This window comes from Pseudorca crassidens, chromosome 9 (genome assembly GCF_039906515.1).
Source record: "Pseudorca crassidens isolate mPseCra1 chromosome 9, mPseCra1.hap1, whole genome shotgun sequence".
NCBI classification, from domain to species: Eukaryota; Metazoa; Chordata; class Mammalia; order Artiodactyla; family Delphinidae; genus Pseudorca; species Pseudorca crassidens.
In genome coordinates this window covers 96,278,675-96,298,130 of record NC_090304.1, presented here as the reverse complement: position 1 = coordinate 96,298,130, position 19,456 = coordinate 96,278,675, and the positions used below count along the sequence as shown (strand labels likewise).

General features: G+C 36.5%; 1 protein-coding gene across 1 annotated transcript in view; it reads right to left on the bottom strand.

The window, feature by feature from the left end:
- The window catches only part of CBL (Cbl proto-oncogene), an 88,676-nt gene that overhangs the window by 58,904 nt on the left and 10,316 nt on the right, over window positions 1-19,456 (bottom strand). Inside the window, exon 2 of the mRNA XM_067751298.1 lies at window positions 8,405-8,652. Within this exon, the coding sequence (XP_067607399.1) occupies window positions 8,405-8,652 (248 nt within the window). The remainder of the gene's footprint in view (window positions 1-8,404; window positions 8,653-19,456) is intronic.

Sequence of the window (19,456 nt, the reverse complement as noted above, 5' to 3'; positions counted from 1 at the left end):
TCTCCACCGCCATGAAACTTCACCTTCTCCATTTTAGCCCAGTTTTCTAGCCTCTCAAGCTGGGAACTTAGGACTTTGACTAGGTTCACTGAACTCAACTGAATCTACCAATCATGTTACTACAAGAAATGGGAAGTTTTCCAGGATCGTCCTTGTGAATCCAAGCTGTCACCTAAGAGGTATCACATCTTTTTCTTCATTTGAAATACAATTTGGTTGATTATATATTAATTATAGAAAATTTAGAAAACATATAAACAGAAAGAAAATTTAAATTACCTCTAATTCTAGTACCTAGAAATAAGTACTGTTGATTATTTTGGTATCATTCCTTCCAGGTTTTTTCTATATTTCTTACTTTTTACAAAAATTGATCTTATTAGTTATACATACAATTCTGTGGTCTCTTTTCTTCTCCTTTATAGGAATATTATAGTCATCATGCTGTACATTATAGCCCCAGGACTTATTCATCTTATAACTGGAAATTTGTACCTTTTGACACCTTCACCTATTTCTTTAATACATTGTTTGCCTATCATTAATCTTCATCGACAAAAAATGTTTAGTGTCTACATTGTACACCATATCTTCTCTTGTTTATGTAATTCATCTTACACTGGACATTTAGGTTGTTTCTAGGTTTTGCCTTTCATATATAGCATCTAAATGAATGGCTTTGTAATTGTATTTTAACCCAAATCCCTTTTCTGTTCTTTCTGATAAATTTCTAAAAGTGGAACTATTGAGCAAAATTCTAAATCTTTCTATATAAATCACCCTCCAGACAGAAAGGTTAAACCAGTTTCATTCTACCACCACCAGGTATGAGAGTACTCACATTCCTTTACCCTCCTTTTAAACACTAATTATAAGTAGATTTTTCCTTTTGTTGTTTGATTTTTCCCTTATTTTGCCAATTTTTCGGGTCAAAAGAAAATTATTTTATGACTAACAAATTGGACTGTTCTTTAATATTCATATTTGGTCTTTTATGCTTCTTCTTTCATGGATTATTTCCTTTGCTAATTTTCTATTTAGACAGAATTTGGATGGGGGAAGGGAGGATATTTATTTTTCTTTCCTTTTTTTAAAATTGAAGCATAGTTGATTTACAATGTTGTGTTAATTTCTGCTGTACAGCAAAGAGATTCAGTTATACATATACATACATTCTTTTTTATATTCTTTTCCATTATGGTTTATCACAGGATATTGAATATAGTTCCCTGTGTTATACAGTAGGACCTGGTTGTTTATCCATTCTACATATACTAGTATGCATCTGCTAACCTCAAACTCCCACTCCATCCCTCCTCCACTCCCCTTCCCTTTGGCAACCACAGGTATGTTCTTTAAGTCTGTGAGTCTGTTTCTGTTTTGTAAACAAGTTCATTTGTATCTTTTTTTTTAGATTACGCATATCAGTGATATCAAATGATATGTCTTTCTCTGTCTGACTTACTTAACTTAGCAGGATTATCTCTAGGTCCATCCATGTTGCTGCAAATGGCATTATTTCATTCTTTTTTTATGGCTGAGTACTATTCAATTGTACATATATATACACACATACACCACATCTTCTTTATCCATTCATCTGTCAGTGGACATTTAGGTTGCTTCCATGTCTTGGCTTTTGTGAACAGTGCTGCTATGAACATAGGAGTGCATGTATCTTTTTGAATTACAGTTTTGTCCAGATATATGCCCAGGAGTTGGATTGCTATTATCATATGGCAACTCTATTTTTAGTTTTTTGAGGAACCTCCATACTGTTTTCCATAGTGGCTGCACCAATTTACATTTCCACCAACAGTACAGGAGGGTTCCCCTTTTAGAGAGAATTTTTTGTTTTTGTTTTTTTATTCCTTGCCTACTACTTTAATCTATTCTCTCCTTTCTTCCTTTGTTGTGCCTCCTTTTAAATCTGCTTTGCTGACTTCTCTCCCCCGCCAGATGATTTTGCCCACTCTCATGGCTTTAAATACTATTCTTGAACATCACCAAATTTCTATCTCTATTCCAGACCTCTCCTTCTGAACTCCAAACTCTAATATAGCCAACCAATTGCCTGCTTGACATATCACCTTAGATGGCTCATGAGAATATCTCAAACCTAAAGTTGTCCAAAATGGAACTCTTAATTCCCCTCTCTCAATGTATTTCTCCCCACATTTGTACTCTGAATTCTCCATTTTAGTAACTGCCGCCACCAACTGACAGAGTTAATGACCACAAACCTACATCCTTGATTCTTCCCTGTCATCTTTTCTCACCCTTCTCTTGTCCAATCCACCAGCAATTCTTATTGAGTCTAGCTCCAGTCCACCTCTTATTGGTCCATTTTTCTTCCTTTCAACTTTTTCATCCTTAGTCTATACTATCTCATCTCTTACCTGGTATACAGCAGTAACCTTTTAACCTATCCCTCTACTTCCATCATTGCTACTTCCACAAGCCTAATCCATTTCCCACACAACAGCCAATACTATCACTGTAGAAGAAAAATCAGATTATGAATTTCCCGTTTTATACCTTTCCATGGCTTCCCATTACGCCATCTATACACTGGCTCAAACCAGAAACCTATCCAATCCATTACCAAATCATGTTATGCTAGCTTTAAAACACAGCAAGTTCTGTCCATTTCTTTCCATCTCTACTACCACCACTTTGTTTCAAGCCATCATCATCTCTCTCCTGAACCAAAAAGATACAGGAGCTTGGTGCTGCCCCTTTCCCAGTTGTAAGAAAGGCATTCCTGGGCTTCCCTGGTGGCGCAGTGGTTGAGAGTCCGCCTGTCGATGCGGGGGACGTTGGTTCGTGCCCTGGTCCGGGAGGATCCCACGTGCCGCGGAGCGGCAGGGCCCGTGAGCCATGGCCGCTGAGCCTGCGCGTCCGGAGCCTGTGCTCCGCGACGGGAGGCCACAGCAGTGAGAGGCCCGCGTACCGAAAAAAAAAAAAAGAAAGGCATTCCTAATGTAAGTGGGAATCTTTTCTCACCAAGCCCAAACTCCTCAACAAAAAGTTCTAAGCCACCATTATCTACCAATAGGATTTGGCACACTTGAAACCTATTTTCAGGGTGCTAGGGAAAACTATAGCAGTACAAATACTGCTGTTAGCTTGTGAATCACCACTCTTCCACTGGAGGATAATCTGGAAACCAAAAGAATACTAGTTCAGTGGTTATAGCTTGGAAACTAACGGAAAACGAGAGAACATAAGGTTATAAGCATCATGAGAGCTGTTTACTGCTCTATCACTGTTCTTAGAGCAGTGCCTACCACAGAGAAAATACTCACTACTATTTTTTCTTTAATGAATGGTTAGCACATAAGCTTTTAGTTATTTCTGAATTATTCCTGGCTGAATACAACAAAACCAAATTTTGACAATTTCAGTTTATAACTACCTCTAAAAAGACAACATAATTACAACAGAAAAGTTTAATCTTACTTCCAAAATGGATACAATAAGACAATGACAATTTAAAATTAACTGCACTGTATAATCCCATTCAGCTTCTACTATAACGTCCTGCGCTCTAACGAAAACAGGCACAAAAACGAGAGTTAAAGATAAAAGGCAAGAAAGCAGCTTATGGTTTTGCTGAATTAATTTTTTATAAAGTCTAAGAAGAATGAGGGCAAATATCTTTAGAGAAGTTAATTTACCTAATATCCTCTCTAAAACAAAACCAGGAAGCAACTATATTATATACTGATAGGTACACTTATGTACACTCTTCTAGAGAATATTTAAGGGATTAACTCCTCAACATCCAGTCTGGCAACAAATTCCCTCATGTACATGGCTTTGGGGGAACAGATATGTTCCCCAAGCCATAGCAGGTTTGTTTAGAGATGACACCTTGCCCTCACTGGACTAATCACGGCACTTAGCTTTTCTTTCCAGAGTTGACTGGTCCAGAGATAATCAATTGATCTATACCAAGCCTAAGTCAAAACTGGAACCAAGAGGTAGATGCTCTGCTACCGTAAGAAACCTGTAAGATGTAAATCTTGGGTGTAGCAGAGGCCAGATTTCCCCACAATTCAGACATTAATCTGCATTGAGAGAATGCAGTGTCCTGGTAGCATTTTCAACCATGGTTTCAGTTATTCCTGAGGCTTGCCTGCATTCTTGCCCTTAGTGCAACTCAAAATATTCACTCCTAGAATACTACAAGTCTACAAATTTTCTCTCTCCCAAGAAGAAAAAGCAGGAACAAAGCATAAAAGGTCTATAACATTCTTCTGTGATCAAAAGCAAAAACATTGAGCAAAAAAATAGAAACTTTCTCAACCTGATAAAGGGCATCTATGAAAATCCCACAGTTAACATCATACTCAATGGTGAAAGACTGAAAGCTTTCCTCCTAACATCAGGAACAAGACAAGGATGTCTGCTCTCACTACTTCTATTCAACATAGGTTCTATTCAACATATGAGGTTCCAGCCAGAGCGATTAGGCAAGAAAAAAAGCATCCACAAAGGAAAGGAAGAAGTAAAACTATCATCATTTGCATACAAATAGAGATCATGCAAGATCATGCAAACATGATCTTATTTACATAATATTCTAGGTAATCCACTAAAAAAAACGACTACGACTAGAACCAATAGATGAGTTCTGCAAAGTTGCAGGATACAAGGTCAAATACAAAACCTCACAAAATTCAACTGTATTCTTCCCACACACCAGCAATGAACAATCCAAAAATGAAATTAAGAAAACAATTCCATTTATAATAGCATCAGAAAGAATAAAAATATTTAGGAATAAATTTAACCAAAGAGGCAAAAGACTTATACACTGAAAACAATAAAATGCTGCTGAAAGAAATTAAAGAAGACCCAAATAAATGGAAAGACATTCCATGTTCATAGATTGGGAAGACTTAGTATTGTTAAGATGGCCGTACTCCCCACATTGATCTAGAGGTCCACTGCAACTCCTATTAGAATTCCAGCTGCCCTTTTGGTAGTAATTTTCAGGCTAATCCTAAAATTCATTAAGAATCTCAAACGGGGTGCTTCCCTGGTGGCGCAGTGGTTGAGAGTCCGCCTGCCGATGCAGGCGACAAGGGTTCGTGTCCTGGTCTGGGAGGATCCCACGTGCCGCGGAGCGGCTGGGCCCGTGAGCCATGGCCGCTGAGCCTGCGCGTCCGGAGACTGTGCTCCGCAGCGGGAGAGGCCGCAGCAGTGAGAGGCCCGCGTATCGCAAAAAAGGTAAAAAAAAAAAAAAATGAGCAGAGGATTCAAACAGACATTTCTCCAAAGAACATATACAAGTGGGCAATAAACATGTAAAAAGACTGCTCATTATGTTACTCATTAGGGAAATGAAAATCAAAACCACAAAGAGATATCTACTTCATACCCAGTAAGATGTCTATAACCAAAATAATAATAATAAGTATTGGTGAGAAGTTGGAACCCCCATACATTGCTTGGGGAATGTAAAATGGTGCAGCTGCAGTGGAAACAGTTTGGTGGTTCCTCAAAATGTTAACCATAGAATTACCATATGACTCAGTAATTCCAGTCCTAGGTATATACCCAATAGAACTGAAAACATAGAGCTTCACAAAAAATTGTACATAAATGTTCATAGCAGCATTATTAATAATAGTCAAAAGTGGAAACAACCCAAATGTCCATAATCAAAATGTCAATACAATAAAATATTATTAAGCCATAAAAAAGAAAGAAGTACTATTCTATGCTACAACATGGATGAACGTGAAAACATGCTAAGTGAAAGAAGCCAGACAAAAAAGGCCACATGTTACATGATTCCACTTAAATGAAATGTCTAGAACAGGCAAATCCGCAGAGACGGAAAGTAAATATTAGTGATCACCAAAGGCTGGAGGGAAGCAGGAGTGGGTAAAGGGAGTGACTGCTAATGAACATGGGGTTTCTTTTTGGGGTGACAGAAATGTTCTAGAATTATATAGTAGTGATGGTTGCACAACTTTGTGAACACACTAAAAACCACTAAATTATACACTTTACAAGGTAAATTTTATAGTATATGAATTATATCTCAATTTTTTAAACTGAATACAAAAAAAGCCTCCTAACAACCAAAATACAGATCGCAAAGATGGTACAGTAAAGCCACATATTTTCCTTTACTGGGAAAAAAAAAATGTATTCTCACCTCAAATTTATTTATTCTCACTTTATATATAATTTGTACAAACCTGGCTGTATGGTCAAAGCCTATAGTGGATTAAAAGCTTCATATTAGGGGAAATGAAATTGATACGGACAGACATACTGACAGTAAGGTTTTGTTAAAAAGGTAAAAGAACTTACAAGCATTGTGTGAAGCCATTTAGTAAAAGGGCAAATTGGTCTACGCACTTCATTAGGTTCTGGCAGTACCAATGATAAACAGCCTGATACAACAATCTATACTTATAGTAATGAAAATAATGAAGATGATTAATATAATAAGAGCTAACCCACTTATCACTTGCAATGTGCCAATCACTGTTGTAAGTACCGAACATTTAGTTCCTTAATTAAACTCCCAACGATCCTACAAGGAAAGTAATACTATTATCTCATTTTACAGATGAAGAAACCGAAGAATCACACAGCTAAGTTAAGTGGAAAAGTTAAGATTCAAACTAAGGCAGTTGGCTTCAGAGTCCCTCCTCTTCTTAACCAGTAGACTATTCTGCCTCTCAGTGACGAACTGTGTCATTTAAAAAAAAAAAAAAAAAAAAGTCAAACAATGTTCAGTGTGTCTAAGAAGACTGAAAAATCTACAATTTTTATTCCACTATTAAAAAAAAAAAAAAAAAAAACCTGTTCTATGGCAGCCTGTTATCTATAGGAGAAAGTCTTGAGGTCAAAAAACAGCTCTTTACAATCTGACTCCAACCCATATTTCCAGCTTATCTCTCCCCTAATTCTAGCCAAACCAGATCGCTCACGTTCCTTAAACAAACAGAGCCTGCATTTTCATGCCACTGTGTTAAAGGCCTTTTCTTCACTTCTCTGCCTAGAAAGTTCCTACTTACCCTTCAAAATCTAGCTCAAATAACACTTCCTCTGTGCCACCTTCCCCGATGCCACTAGGTAAAACTGTGTTCATACAGCATTTTGTACATATCTCTATTAAAGTATTTATCACATGACATCAGAATTGAATACTTAACTCTCCTTTTCACCGCCTAGAATTAGAACCTAGTACACTGTGGATAATAAACAAAATTTTTAAGTTTTGGTACGTAATAAAGTCCAAAATTATTTTTTTAATTCAGCAATACAAAACGACAAAAGTCATGAAATTTAAATAATTTAAATGGACAAAGTTCATTTTCCCATAAATGAGATGTTACAAAGGTTCCTACAGATTGAATTCAGTTACCAGAAACCTTTTTAAGAAGAAAATACTAATACTCTGGACCAAACCTGAGTAATCTGTCCCAGTAAAGGTAACATGAATAATGATGTGGGTAAAATTTTAAGTGAGAGATGGAGGTTCCCAGAATCTAAGCCAACAGAGTCAAACGCTACAAGGATACCATTTAGTAAGTTACTGCTCGGCATGCTAACTGAATGCCCTCAGAAATTACTGTCCCTCCCAATTCAAGTCACTTCTCAAGAGTAAGTTACTCCCTAAAAATTATAATAGAATTTACATCTTATTACTTGTTCCAGATGAGTTAATATTTAATCCCAATTAGACAAAACCAAACACAACTATACCATGGATACAATCAACCTGTTTCTCTCCCAGTGCATAATATACAACAACCAAGCCAATAACATATGGGACAGTCAGTATAGTTTTTAGTATTTAATAAGTACAAAAGAATACCTATTGGTCCCTCAAATGTTTATTGAATTAACTGCATTCTGCCAATTCTATTTGAAAAGTATTCTATTCTATCCTATTTGAAAAGTTACTTTACCTATAAAGGAAATGTCATTTCACTTGGCTTTATTTAAAAAAGTTATCCAAACTACTGGCTAATTTTTTTCCTATTATCCCATACTTATAACCTACCTAATATGCTACCAGCTCGGGCAAAATCCTCTTACTGTTTACTGCCAACCCCAACTTCTTTCTTTCAGACTCTCACCTATCCACAAACTTTCATGATCTTCAGGGCCTCTGAAAGACCTACTGCCTCCAACTCATCTTCATGACGGTAAGTCACTGACTTTTCAGAGGTAAACAAATAATCAGAGCTACGGATGGATCAATACTCTCCAAGGTAACCTTTTATACAAAACACAGCTTTAAGTCAAATGTCAACTTTGCATTCTATTCTTGTTGACATAAAATTAAAACCAACTCAACTATTTCTATGTGTTACCTATTCAGGCAGTCACAGACCTGAATAAATATTTGTGTAGTATTCTCCATTACCTAGGCTGAGAATTCTCCTCATACATTCTTTCTTTCCCCTCCTTGAAGAGGCTTATGGTCTGCTTAGTTTTCTTCATCAAATTCTCCATGAACACCCTAAAATACTCATTTTCTCCAAGGGTCTCCATCTTCCCCTCATATCTTGACAAGACAGTGCGGAGATGCTGGTAGGTGTCTGGCAGCAGGTCTAAGATATAAGGTGGGCTATTCTTTAGCGCCAGCTTTGGGTTCTGACACAACCGCACCACCTGCAACAAATGGAAAAGAAGGGCTATTACTTGGAGGATCTTAAGGGCAATTTCCTTTTTTAAGTTTAGAAAATTATAAAATATGTGGTCTTTTGCGGAAATACGAAAAATGCACAAGAATATAAGAAATGATCCCTAACCCACACCCACACCCACAGGCAATCACTTTACATTTTTAGTAGTCTCCCTAGAGGGTGGGTTCTTAAAACCGTATCTAACAGTTCAGACAACACGTAGAAGACTAAACAATTGGGGTGGGGAAGACATCCACATACATGCCTAAAAAATGCTAGATGAAGCATGGCGAATTCCTCTGAAATGCATGGCTCACACCACAGCAGAATAAAGAAAATTTCCAGGGGCAGAAATAAAGAACGAGGCTGCCCTGGGAGGTAAACCTGGTAACGCAGGAGCCTAGAGCTTTAACAACCACTAGGGGACAGGAGCACAGAGGCCTTGGACCCAGCAAAGAGTTGAACTGAGACACCATTCCTTCCCATATAAATGCAGAACTCTCAGAATTTGCCTGGTTAATTCATTTTACCTTCTTTTACTTTCAACTTTTCTCAGTTCTTAGTTTTAAGTAGGTCTCTTTTAAAGAACATATAGTTAGACTTCTTTAATCCAATATAACAATCTTTTTTTTTAACTGGTGAGTTTATATTTGTTGTAATGACTAATAATTTGTATTTATTCCTACCACCTTATTTAGTACTTTCCATTTATGTGGATTTTTGTGTGTCTGGAAGAGACATAAATTAGTGGGACAGAAAATTCTAGAAATAGACCCACACATATATAGACCCTTGACATCACAAAGGAGTGATCTTTCCCAAAAACAGTAGTGGAACAATCCATATAGGAAAAAAAGAAAATCAAACTAAATCCTTACCTTACACTATGCAAAAAACAAAACAAAACAAAAAACCTAGATGGGCTCTAGACCTAAATGCGAAAGGCAAATAAAGCTTTAGAAGATAAGAAAACTATCTTTCATTACTTCATGATGGAGAAAAAATTCTTAAACAGGACCATAAAAAACATTAATAAAGGAAAATATTAATTAAATTCTACTATACTCTAAAAGAACTTCTAAGATACCACAAAAGAGTAAAAACACATGTACAAAATCAGAGAAGATATTTACAATATGTATATATCCAGACATACATATCCAGAATATATAAAGAACATCTACAAATCAGTAAGATAGGGACTATCTTTTTTTTTTTTTTTGGCTACACCGCGCAGCACATGGGATCTTAGTTCCCCGACCAGGGATCAAACCCGTGCCCCCAGCAGTGGAAACATGGAGTCCTAACCACTGGACCACCAGGGAATTCCCAAAAATGGACAAAAGACTTGAATAAAAACTTGACAAAAGAAGATATCCAAATAACCAATAAACATATGAAATTGTGCTTAATCTCATTAATCATTTTAATTTCATTAAAATGACAATTGTAAGCTCTCAATTAGATACTATCACTACACACACCAAATTGGCAATGCCAACCACTGGCAAGAAGCAAGGACCTTCAAATACTGCTGGTGGGAATCGAAACTAATAAAACCACCCTGGAAGATGGTTCGGCACTGTATGGTCAGGCTAAAGACTTATATGCCCCACAAACCTGCAGATCTCCGCCTGGAAAGGTATACTGGGATACACATACAAAAATGTGTAACAACTAACAACTGCAAACAACCCAGATGTCCATCAACAGTAGAGTGGATAAACTGTAGTATATTTATTAGCAACAATACACTACCACGTGGATGCTCCTCTCAAACAAAGTAGATCTAAAGAAACCAGAAACAAAATATTTACATTACAATTACATGTATATGACTACATTACTATTACAAAGATATCCCTCTAAACTATATTGATGCAATATGCATACATAGGTGGTAAAAATATAAGTAACAGAAAGAAAATAATTTTACTTTACTTGTAGCTGATATAACTGTCCATGAATAAAATGAAAGAATTGACAAAACATTAGAAACAAAACAGTTTAATAGGTTGCTGGATTCAAAACTGATATACCAAAAAAAAAACAAAACTGATATACCAAAATGGCATTCACAAAAATTTTATAAATAATTTTAAAATGTAATTTTAATTGCTGCCATTTTGAATGGCATAAATAAAAATTTAAGGCTCCTAGGAATATATCTAACAAAAAATGTGTAAGACTCTTATGAAGAAAACTACAAAACTTCACTGAAGAACATAAAAACAGAAATTAATGAAGAACCCTATCATGTTTAAGGAGACGTCAGTTCTCCTCCAAATTAGTATATAAATGCAGTGCAATTCCTATCAAAATTCCAAAAAGATTTTTCATGGAACTTAACAAGTTGATCCCAAAACCCACACGGAAGAAAAAGAGACCAAAACCAGCCAAGCCTATTTTGAAAAGTCACAAAGTAGGTGGTAGTTACCCAATGAGTTATCAAGACTTTTTAAAATCTTATAATTAAAATAGTGTGATATTGACCAAAGACAGATAAATGGCCAAATGGAAAAGAAGAGAGCCCAAACAGAGACACGCATGTATGGAAATTCAGCATCAGAAGTGGCATTACAAATCAGTTCAAGAGGAATTCTCTGGAGGTCCAGTGGTTAGGACTAGGTGCTTCCATTGCAGAGGGCACGGGTTCGATCCCTGGTAGAGGAACTAATATCCCTCATGCCGTTCAGTGTGGCCAAAAAAAGAAAAAAGAAAAAAACACACACAAATCAGTTTAAGAGAAAAACTACTGGAAAACTGGTTATCCATATGGGAAAAAAATTACATCCCTTACACGTTACATGAAAAGTAAAGTTCAGATGAATTAAAGATCTTGTGTGGAGAAAAAACTTTAAAGCTTTTAGAAAAAAATTTGGAAAATATTTGTTGAACTTTATGATCTCAGAGAGGAAGTATTTCTTAAGACACAAAAGCAAATCATAACCATAAACAAAACAAAATGACAACCCACAGGAGAAAATATTTGCAAACAAAGCAACCGACAAGGGATTAATCTCCAAAATATACAAACAGCTCATACAGCTCAATATCAAAAAAACAAATGACCCAATCAAAAAATGAGCAGAAGATCTAAATAGACATTTCTCCAAAGACATATAAATGGCCAAAAAGCACATGAAAAGATGCTCAACATCACTATTAGAGAAATGCAAATCAAAACTACAAAGAGGTATCACCCCGTACTGGTCAGAATGGCCATGATCAAAAAATCTACAAATAATAAATGCTGGAGAGGGTGTGGAGAAAAAGGAATCTTTCCACACTGTTGGTGGGAATGTAAATTGGTACAACCATTATGGAGAACAGTATGGAGGTTCCTTAAAAAACTAAACACAGAACTACCATATGACCCAGCAATCCCACTCCTGGGCATATATCTGGACAAAAACATAATTTGAAAAGATACATGCACCCCCATGTTCACTGCAGCACTATTTACAGTAGCCAAGACATGGAAGCAACCTAAATGTCCATTGACAGAGGAATGGATAAAGAAGATGTGGTACATATATACAATGGAATATTACTCAGCCATAAAAAAGAACGAAATGATGCCATTTGCAGCAACACAGATGAACCTAGAGATTGTCATACTGAGTGAAGTAAGTCAGACAGAGAAAGACAAATACCATATGATATCACTTTTATGTGGAATCTAAAGGAATGGTACAAATGAACTTATTTACAAAACAGAAATAGAGTCACAGATGTAGAAAACAAACTTATGGTTACCAGTGGGGGAAAGGGGAGAGAGGGATAAATTGGGAGATTGGGATTGACATATACACACTACTATATATAAAATAGATAACTAATAAGGACCTACTGTATAGCACAGGGAACTCTACTCAATACTCTATAATGACCTATATGGGAAAAGAATCTAAAAGAGTGGATGTATGTATACGTATAACTGATTCACTTTGCTGCACACCTGAAGCTACCACAACATTGTAAATCAACTATACTCCAATTAAAAAAATATTTTTAACTCATAAATGCAAAGACTGATTAGTTTGACAACACTAACATTTTAGTAAGGATAGATCATAAGAACTACTGAACTACTTTTTCCTTTTTTCCATTTGTTTAAAAAAATCAATGCAATTATAATACTGTATTATTTTTTTCAACATCCTTTTTATTTTCTTCTTGGTAAACTGCACTTTCATCAACGAAATATCCTTCTTTAGAAACACTTCTTGCCTTAAAGTCCCCTTTAATGTATCTAATCTAGCTAAACCAACTTTCCTGGGTTGGTGTTTGCATGGTGTATCTTTTTCCATTCTTCTATCTTCAAACTTTCTGTATTCTTACATTTAATGCATGACTTTGTCATGCAGAATATAGCTGGTTTCCTTTTAATTCTGACAATCTCTGATTTTAACCAATTTGACCTGTTTACACTTCAACTATGAAACTGTTATTATGGTAGGTCAAATACTGGCAATTTCATATGGTTCACTTAATAAGTACTGATCCTATAATAAATAATAAAATAATTTACTATTTGTTTCCTATGTATCTCTCCTGTTTCATCTTCCTTTACCTCCCCTTTCTTGCCCTCTTCCGGTTTAAGCATTTTTTTATTTTCCCAATTTTCTCCCCCAACAGCTTGCCAAATATATATTCTTTTACTACTCTTTAAATGAATACCTTAGTAATTATAAAATGCATCTCTGACTCATTAAATCTTATATAAAGTAGTACTTTTACCACTTCCCAGACAACACAAGGAACTTGGGACACTAACTCCATTTACTCTTTTCAAGTTATGTGCTATTACTATCACACATTTTAATTCCATATATCATATAAAGTCCACAAGTCATTATTATTACTATTACTTCTGTTATTATTTTATACGGCCAATATTCATTCACATTTACCCACACAACCCCCCTTCCCAATGCTCTTCACTGCATCTGAAATCATTTTCCTTCAGCCTAAAGAACATCCTTTAGTATTTATTTCCTTTAGGGTATAGGCTGCTGGCTACAAATTCTCCTCAGTTTTTGTTTATCTCAAAACATCTTTATTTTGTAACCACTTTCAAAGGCTATTTTCCCTGGATAAGAATTGGCAGTTATTTTCTGTCATCATTTTATAGCTACAGGCATACCTCGGAGATATAGCAGTTTCGGTACCAAACCTCTGCAATAAAGGGAGTACGGCAATAAAGCAAGAATTGCAATAAAGCAACTCACACAAAATTTTTGGTTCCCCAGTGCATATAAAAGTTATGTTTACACTATACTATAGTCTATTAAGTGTACAAGACATAGTATTATTAAAAAAACAATGTACATACCTTAATTTAAAAATGCTTTATTACTAAAAAATGCTAATCATCAACTGACAACACAGGGTTGCCACAAACCTCCAATTTATAAAAAAACGCATTATCTGTTAAGTGCAATAAAATGAAGTGCAATAAAATGAGAAATGCCTTCTAGATGCCACTGTCACTGTTGAAAAGTCAGGCTGTTAGTCTCACTGTTGCTCCTTTGAAGATAAAATGTCTCATTCTGTGGTTGCTTTTAAGATTTCTCTTTGCCTCGGGTTTTCAACAGTTTTACTACGATGTGCCCAGGTATAGTTTACTCTGGATTTTTCCTGGTGTTTATAGAGCTTCAATTTGGAACTTGATAATTTCTGTCAGTTTGGAAAATTCTCAGCCAATTTCTCATCAAATATTGCTTTTGCCCCATTCTCTTTCCTCTCTCCTTCTGAACTTCAAGTACTGATACATAAGACCTTTACTCAATATTCCATATGCCTCCCATACTCTTTTCTGTATTCTCCATCCTTTTGTCTCTCAAGGCTTCAGTCTGGATTTTTTTTTTCTGACTTACCTTCTACCTCACTAATTTTTCCTTCAGCTTTATGCTATTAAACCCACCCACTGAGTTAACAATCAGTTCTTGTGTTTTTCAGTTCTAGAATTTCTATTTCATTATTTACCATTTCAGATCTCTGACAAAATTATCTATTTTATCTTTTTTTTTTTTTTTTTTTTTTTTTGCGGTACACGGGCCTTTCACTGTTGTGGTCTCTCCCGTTGCGGAGCACAGGCTCCGGATGCGCAGGCTCAGCAGCCATGGCTCACGGGCCTAGCCGCTCCGCTGCACGTGGGATCTTCCCGGACTGGGGCACGAACCCGTGTCCCCCGCATCGGCAGGCGGACTCTCAACCACTGTGCCACCAGGGAAGCCCTCTATTTTATCTTTAATTCTTCTAACACATTAATCATAGCTATAAGTCCATGACTGATATCTCAAATATCTGTAACCCCTGTATCTTTTATCAATCTTTCCTGTTGGTTTTCAGTTATAGTTTGTTTTTTCATAAGCCTAATTATTTTTTATTGAGTGCTGAACACTGTATATAAAAAATTATAGAGACAATCTGAGGCTACGGATGATGTTATTCAGAAAGGATTTACTTTTTTTTTTTTTTTTTGCGGTAAGCGGGCCTCTCACTGCTGTGGCCTCTCCCGCTGCGGAGCACAGGCTCCGGACGCGCAGGCTCAGCGGCCATAGCTCATGGGCCCAGCCGCTCCGTGGCATGTGGGATCTTCTCAGACCGGGGCACAAACCCATGTCCCCTGCATCGGCAGGCGGACTCTCAACCACTGCGCCACCAGGGAAGCCCAGAAAGGATTTACTTTTGCTTCTAGCAGTCAGATTTGGCTAGGGACACTAGGAATTCCAGGTCATCTTAATCTAACCCAAAATTGAGAAAATTAAAAAGCTGGGCTTCAGTCTTCAGTGCCCTGTAAAGACTGGTTTACTTCTGTTTCACCCTTACTCCTACAATTCAGGCCCTCAGGGACCCAACCCCAAAACCTAGAGTGTTTCCCAGGGCCCTCCACCTTGGCAGGCCCTAATTCCAATTTTTTGTCCTCCTTGACATGAGCATTTTTTTTTTTTTTGACATGAGCATTTTGAAAACTCTATTCAGCCTCTCAGCTATCACTTCCAGAATCAGCAATGACCTCATGGAAAAGGCAGCCTCAAAAATAAGGCTTACCTCTCAGAGCTTTCCTTATCTTCCAGAACCTGGCCTCTAATTCCTCACTGCCTTCATAGCTCTTCAACATCTTCTAGCTTTTCTAGTTGCCAGCAGTATTATTTGGTTCGAAACAGCCTAGTCTAACAATGGTAGAAGCAGAAGTCTGACTTCTTACTCTTTATTTAATATTTTAAAATGCCTATTTTCTTGCATCACCAAAAGCTCATTATAAACTTTTTAAAGATGTCTAAATGATTCCACTCTATAGACATACCATATCTTAAACCATTCCCTCCACTTTAACATTTATACTGTTTTTAAGTCTTTGCTATTACAAGTATCGCTGTGATGAACATCTTTGGGCATTTTATTCTTCTAAACATCAGATTATTTCCTTAGGATAGATCCCCCAGAAGTGGGATCACTAGGTCCACCTGGAACAATTGCAAAATTCCAATTTAATTACTAATGTCTCTTCAAATGATGTAAGACAGTATTAAAATTTTTAAACTAAATATTTTATCCTCTGTACATCATTTCCTGTACTCTTGAAAAAGAGCCCTATATAAGCCTGGCAAATAAAGACAAGCTGAATCAACAAAAATATATGATTTATGAATGTTTTAACAGTGTTTTAGGAAGCTGCTCATCCTATCAAGGGTTTCAAGCCAAAAGGGAACAACATAGTCAAGAAAAAAAGACTCTACCTCAGAAGACAGCTATATTCTAAATGCAACAGAGTTAAGAACTCATACTAATTAAAATAAATAGTACCCAATTTATAAGTATTACATTCCAAAACCTCATTTGGAAGAATATATTCAGAATATATTTTTACAGAATATATATTTATAATAAAAATATTAAAATGGTAGGTTCTTAAATAGTCCATGGAGGGAGTTAGGGGAGACTGACGTTGAGACTAAGAGATCAAGATTCAGCAAAGACTACAAGAGGTATATGATCGAAGGTTTTTATCTTCAGAGAATACTGAGCATGTTTTATATGGAAAAAGAACCAGAAGAGAAAAAGATAAATTAAAAGAAAATGGAAAACGGGATCTACAACACAGCTGGAGCACTAAACACCCAATACCATTAAAAGAAGGGACACCTCCTTCCTTTAAAACAGGAAGAAAGGGAATGAGGACAGGTTTAGACAGATACAGATTCAGAGATATGAAGGCAGTACGTTTAAGAAGACTGCACCTGATTTTGATTTTTCTCAACGTATCCATTCAACAAATATATGTCAGGCACTGGGACAGAGAAGTAAAAATACGATACCCCTGAATCTGAATCAGGCAATAAACAACAAAAAGGAAATCAACAAGAAAAATATCAGGTTCTATACAGACAATTAAAATAGAATAATAAGAAAATGCTGGACGACTACTTTAGCACAGTGAGTAGGGAAAGCTTCTCTGAGGTGAATTTAGGCTAAGAGTTAAAATTACAGGAAGGAGCCCGTCATGTAGAATCAGCAGAAGAGTAGCCCAAACAGAGGGAACAACTAATCCAACAGCCCTATGAGAATAGGTTTGGATTTGAGGAATAGAAAGGTCAGTGAGACTAAAGGGTAGAGAGCGAGGTGAAGAGGGTCATTAAGGGAGAGATGTGGAGTATCAGGGAATTAACAAGGAGACAGTATGATGAAGACTAAAATATAAGCTTTTATGTGTTGAATTAAAATTAAAATGTTTTAGTATCTTGACAAGATCACACCAAATAGCCACATCAGAATGTCCTGTTTCAGTCATTTACCTTCAGTAAATTTCTTAACCTCTGAGCCTCAGTTCTTTTACCTGTAACACAGCGATAATACCCACCTCATAATAAATGTTTATGAAAGGACTGCAGAGTTTCCAATAAAGTAGACATTCAATGCTAGTTCCCTCCCCATTTCCATACAACTCGACCAGGTTTATCTGCAGGTTAGGCAGGAATTATCTATTGAAGACAGAATGTTAGACCTCACATCACCCTTTGTTGACTCCCAGAAACTGACACCCTTATTCCTACCATCTGGCCATGCCACAGCTACCCTTCCAAACCTGCATGGTCTCTGACTACTTGGTAACCAAGGAATAGAGAAAAGGCAGCAGGCCACCCAAGAACAGGGTGACCAACAATCTGCAAAAACTACAGTATCCACTCCTTCAAAGGTCCAAAGCAAGCAGAGCTCCCCCCAAATTATTTACATTTATATCCAGAGCTACACATGCCAACCCATAATATATTCTCCCTATTTAAAGGCAAATGCATTAACATTAAGAATTCAGGTTAAAATGCATTATTTGCCTAATACCTCTGGAAAAAAAGGTATACTTCCTTTCAACAACAACAAAACTAAACTAAAATTGCTCTGCCCAACCTATAGTAAGCAATTAATAAACGCTGATTGGGCTTCCCTGGTGACGCAGTGGTTGACAGTCTGCCTGCTAATGCAGGGAAAACGGGTTCGAGCCCTGGTCTGGGAGGATCCCACATGCCGCGGAGCAACTAGGCCCGTGAGCCACAACTACTGAGCCTGCGCGTCTGGAGCCTGTGCTCCGCAACGGGAGAGGCCACAACAGTGAGAGGCCCGCATACCGCAAAAAAAATAAATAAATAATAAAATAAAATAAACGCTGATTAATGACAATGACCTGAAAAAACATATTACCCCTCATAACAGATTTAAAATATCATGAGTTTTTAAATGTCTCCCAAACACTTGATTAGTTCGCATTTTCAAACTACTATCATGTACGTTCCACAAATGTTATCTGTCCCTCCTTAGAATGTGACCTTGTAAAGATCAACTGTAGGTTAAATATCTGCTTTTCTCAAGATCTTTCAAAGACAAATCAATCACATGACCAGGGAAATCAGCATTCCTTAACACTAACACAGACCATAAAGTAAGTATATAGGTAGAGCAACTCTTTTGACATTAAAATCTTCTGTAAAGAAAAAAAAAAATTCCCTAAATATTTATGACCTCTAGGGAAAAAGTTTCCAAAAGGCTTTGTGAATAATTCAAGTCAATAGTTAACAAACATCAAAAGCCAAAAGAACCTGCCTTTACCAGTGAATGTTAAATTGGCAGTTTTAGTTAACCTCTAAAGCACAAATGTTCATTCTGAGCGTAAAAAATTCACCAAAAAATTTCCGAAAGATACTTTCCTGCTTAGTCTGTTCTCAATTTTATTTTGCTTTCCAAGTCTTACAATAGCAAAAATGCCTTCCTTTTGTTTACTTCTGCCTGTACATTTACAGCATCACTCAGAACAATGTCAAAAAGAAATATGCTTAGCTCTGGGAAACCAACAGTATCCTTGCACAGCTGCTATATACTCCATTCATAATAGCTTCCTCACTGGCCTAGCTCCTCCCTTTGCTTCTGCCAAGGGCTCAATGGTCAATAGAAAAAATTTGGAAAGTGCTATGATTACAATAAAGAGGAGTAAAATTATGTTTGGAAATTGCTAAATTTTTAAAAACAGAAAAGTTACAGAGAACAGTGCCTATGCCTAATTCTGTTCTGAACACAGAATCTTTTCTAACACTAAGGAATTGTATTTCTAACTAGGCAGAAAACTATAAGCATATATGACTGTGAATGACTAAGTATTTTTATCTCTGTAGACCTTAACTTATCCATGGAATCATTTTTCATTTCAAACTTTTTCATATGTTAAAAAGCATGATTAAAATAAGCACTAAGCTTCAAAAGCAAGTATTCAGTATGGTGAGCTATACATAAAA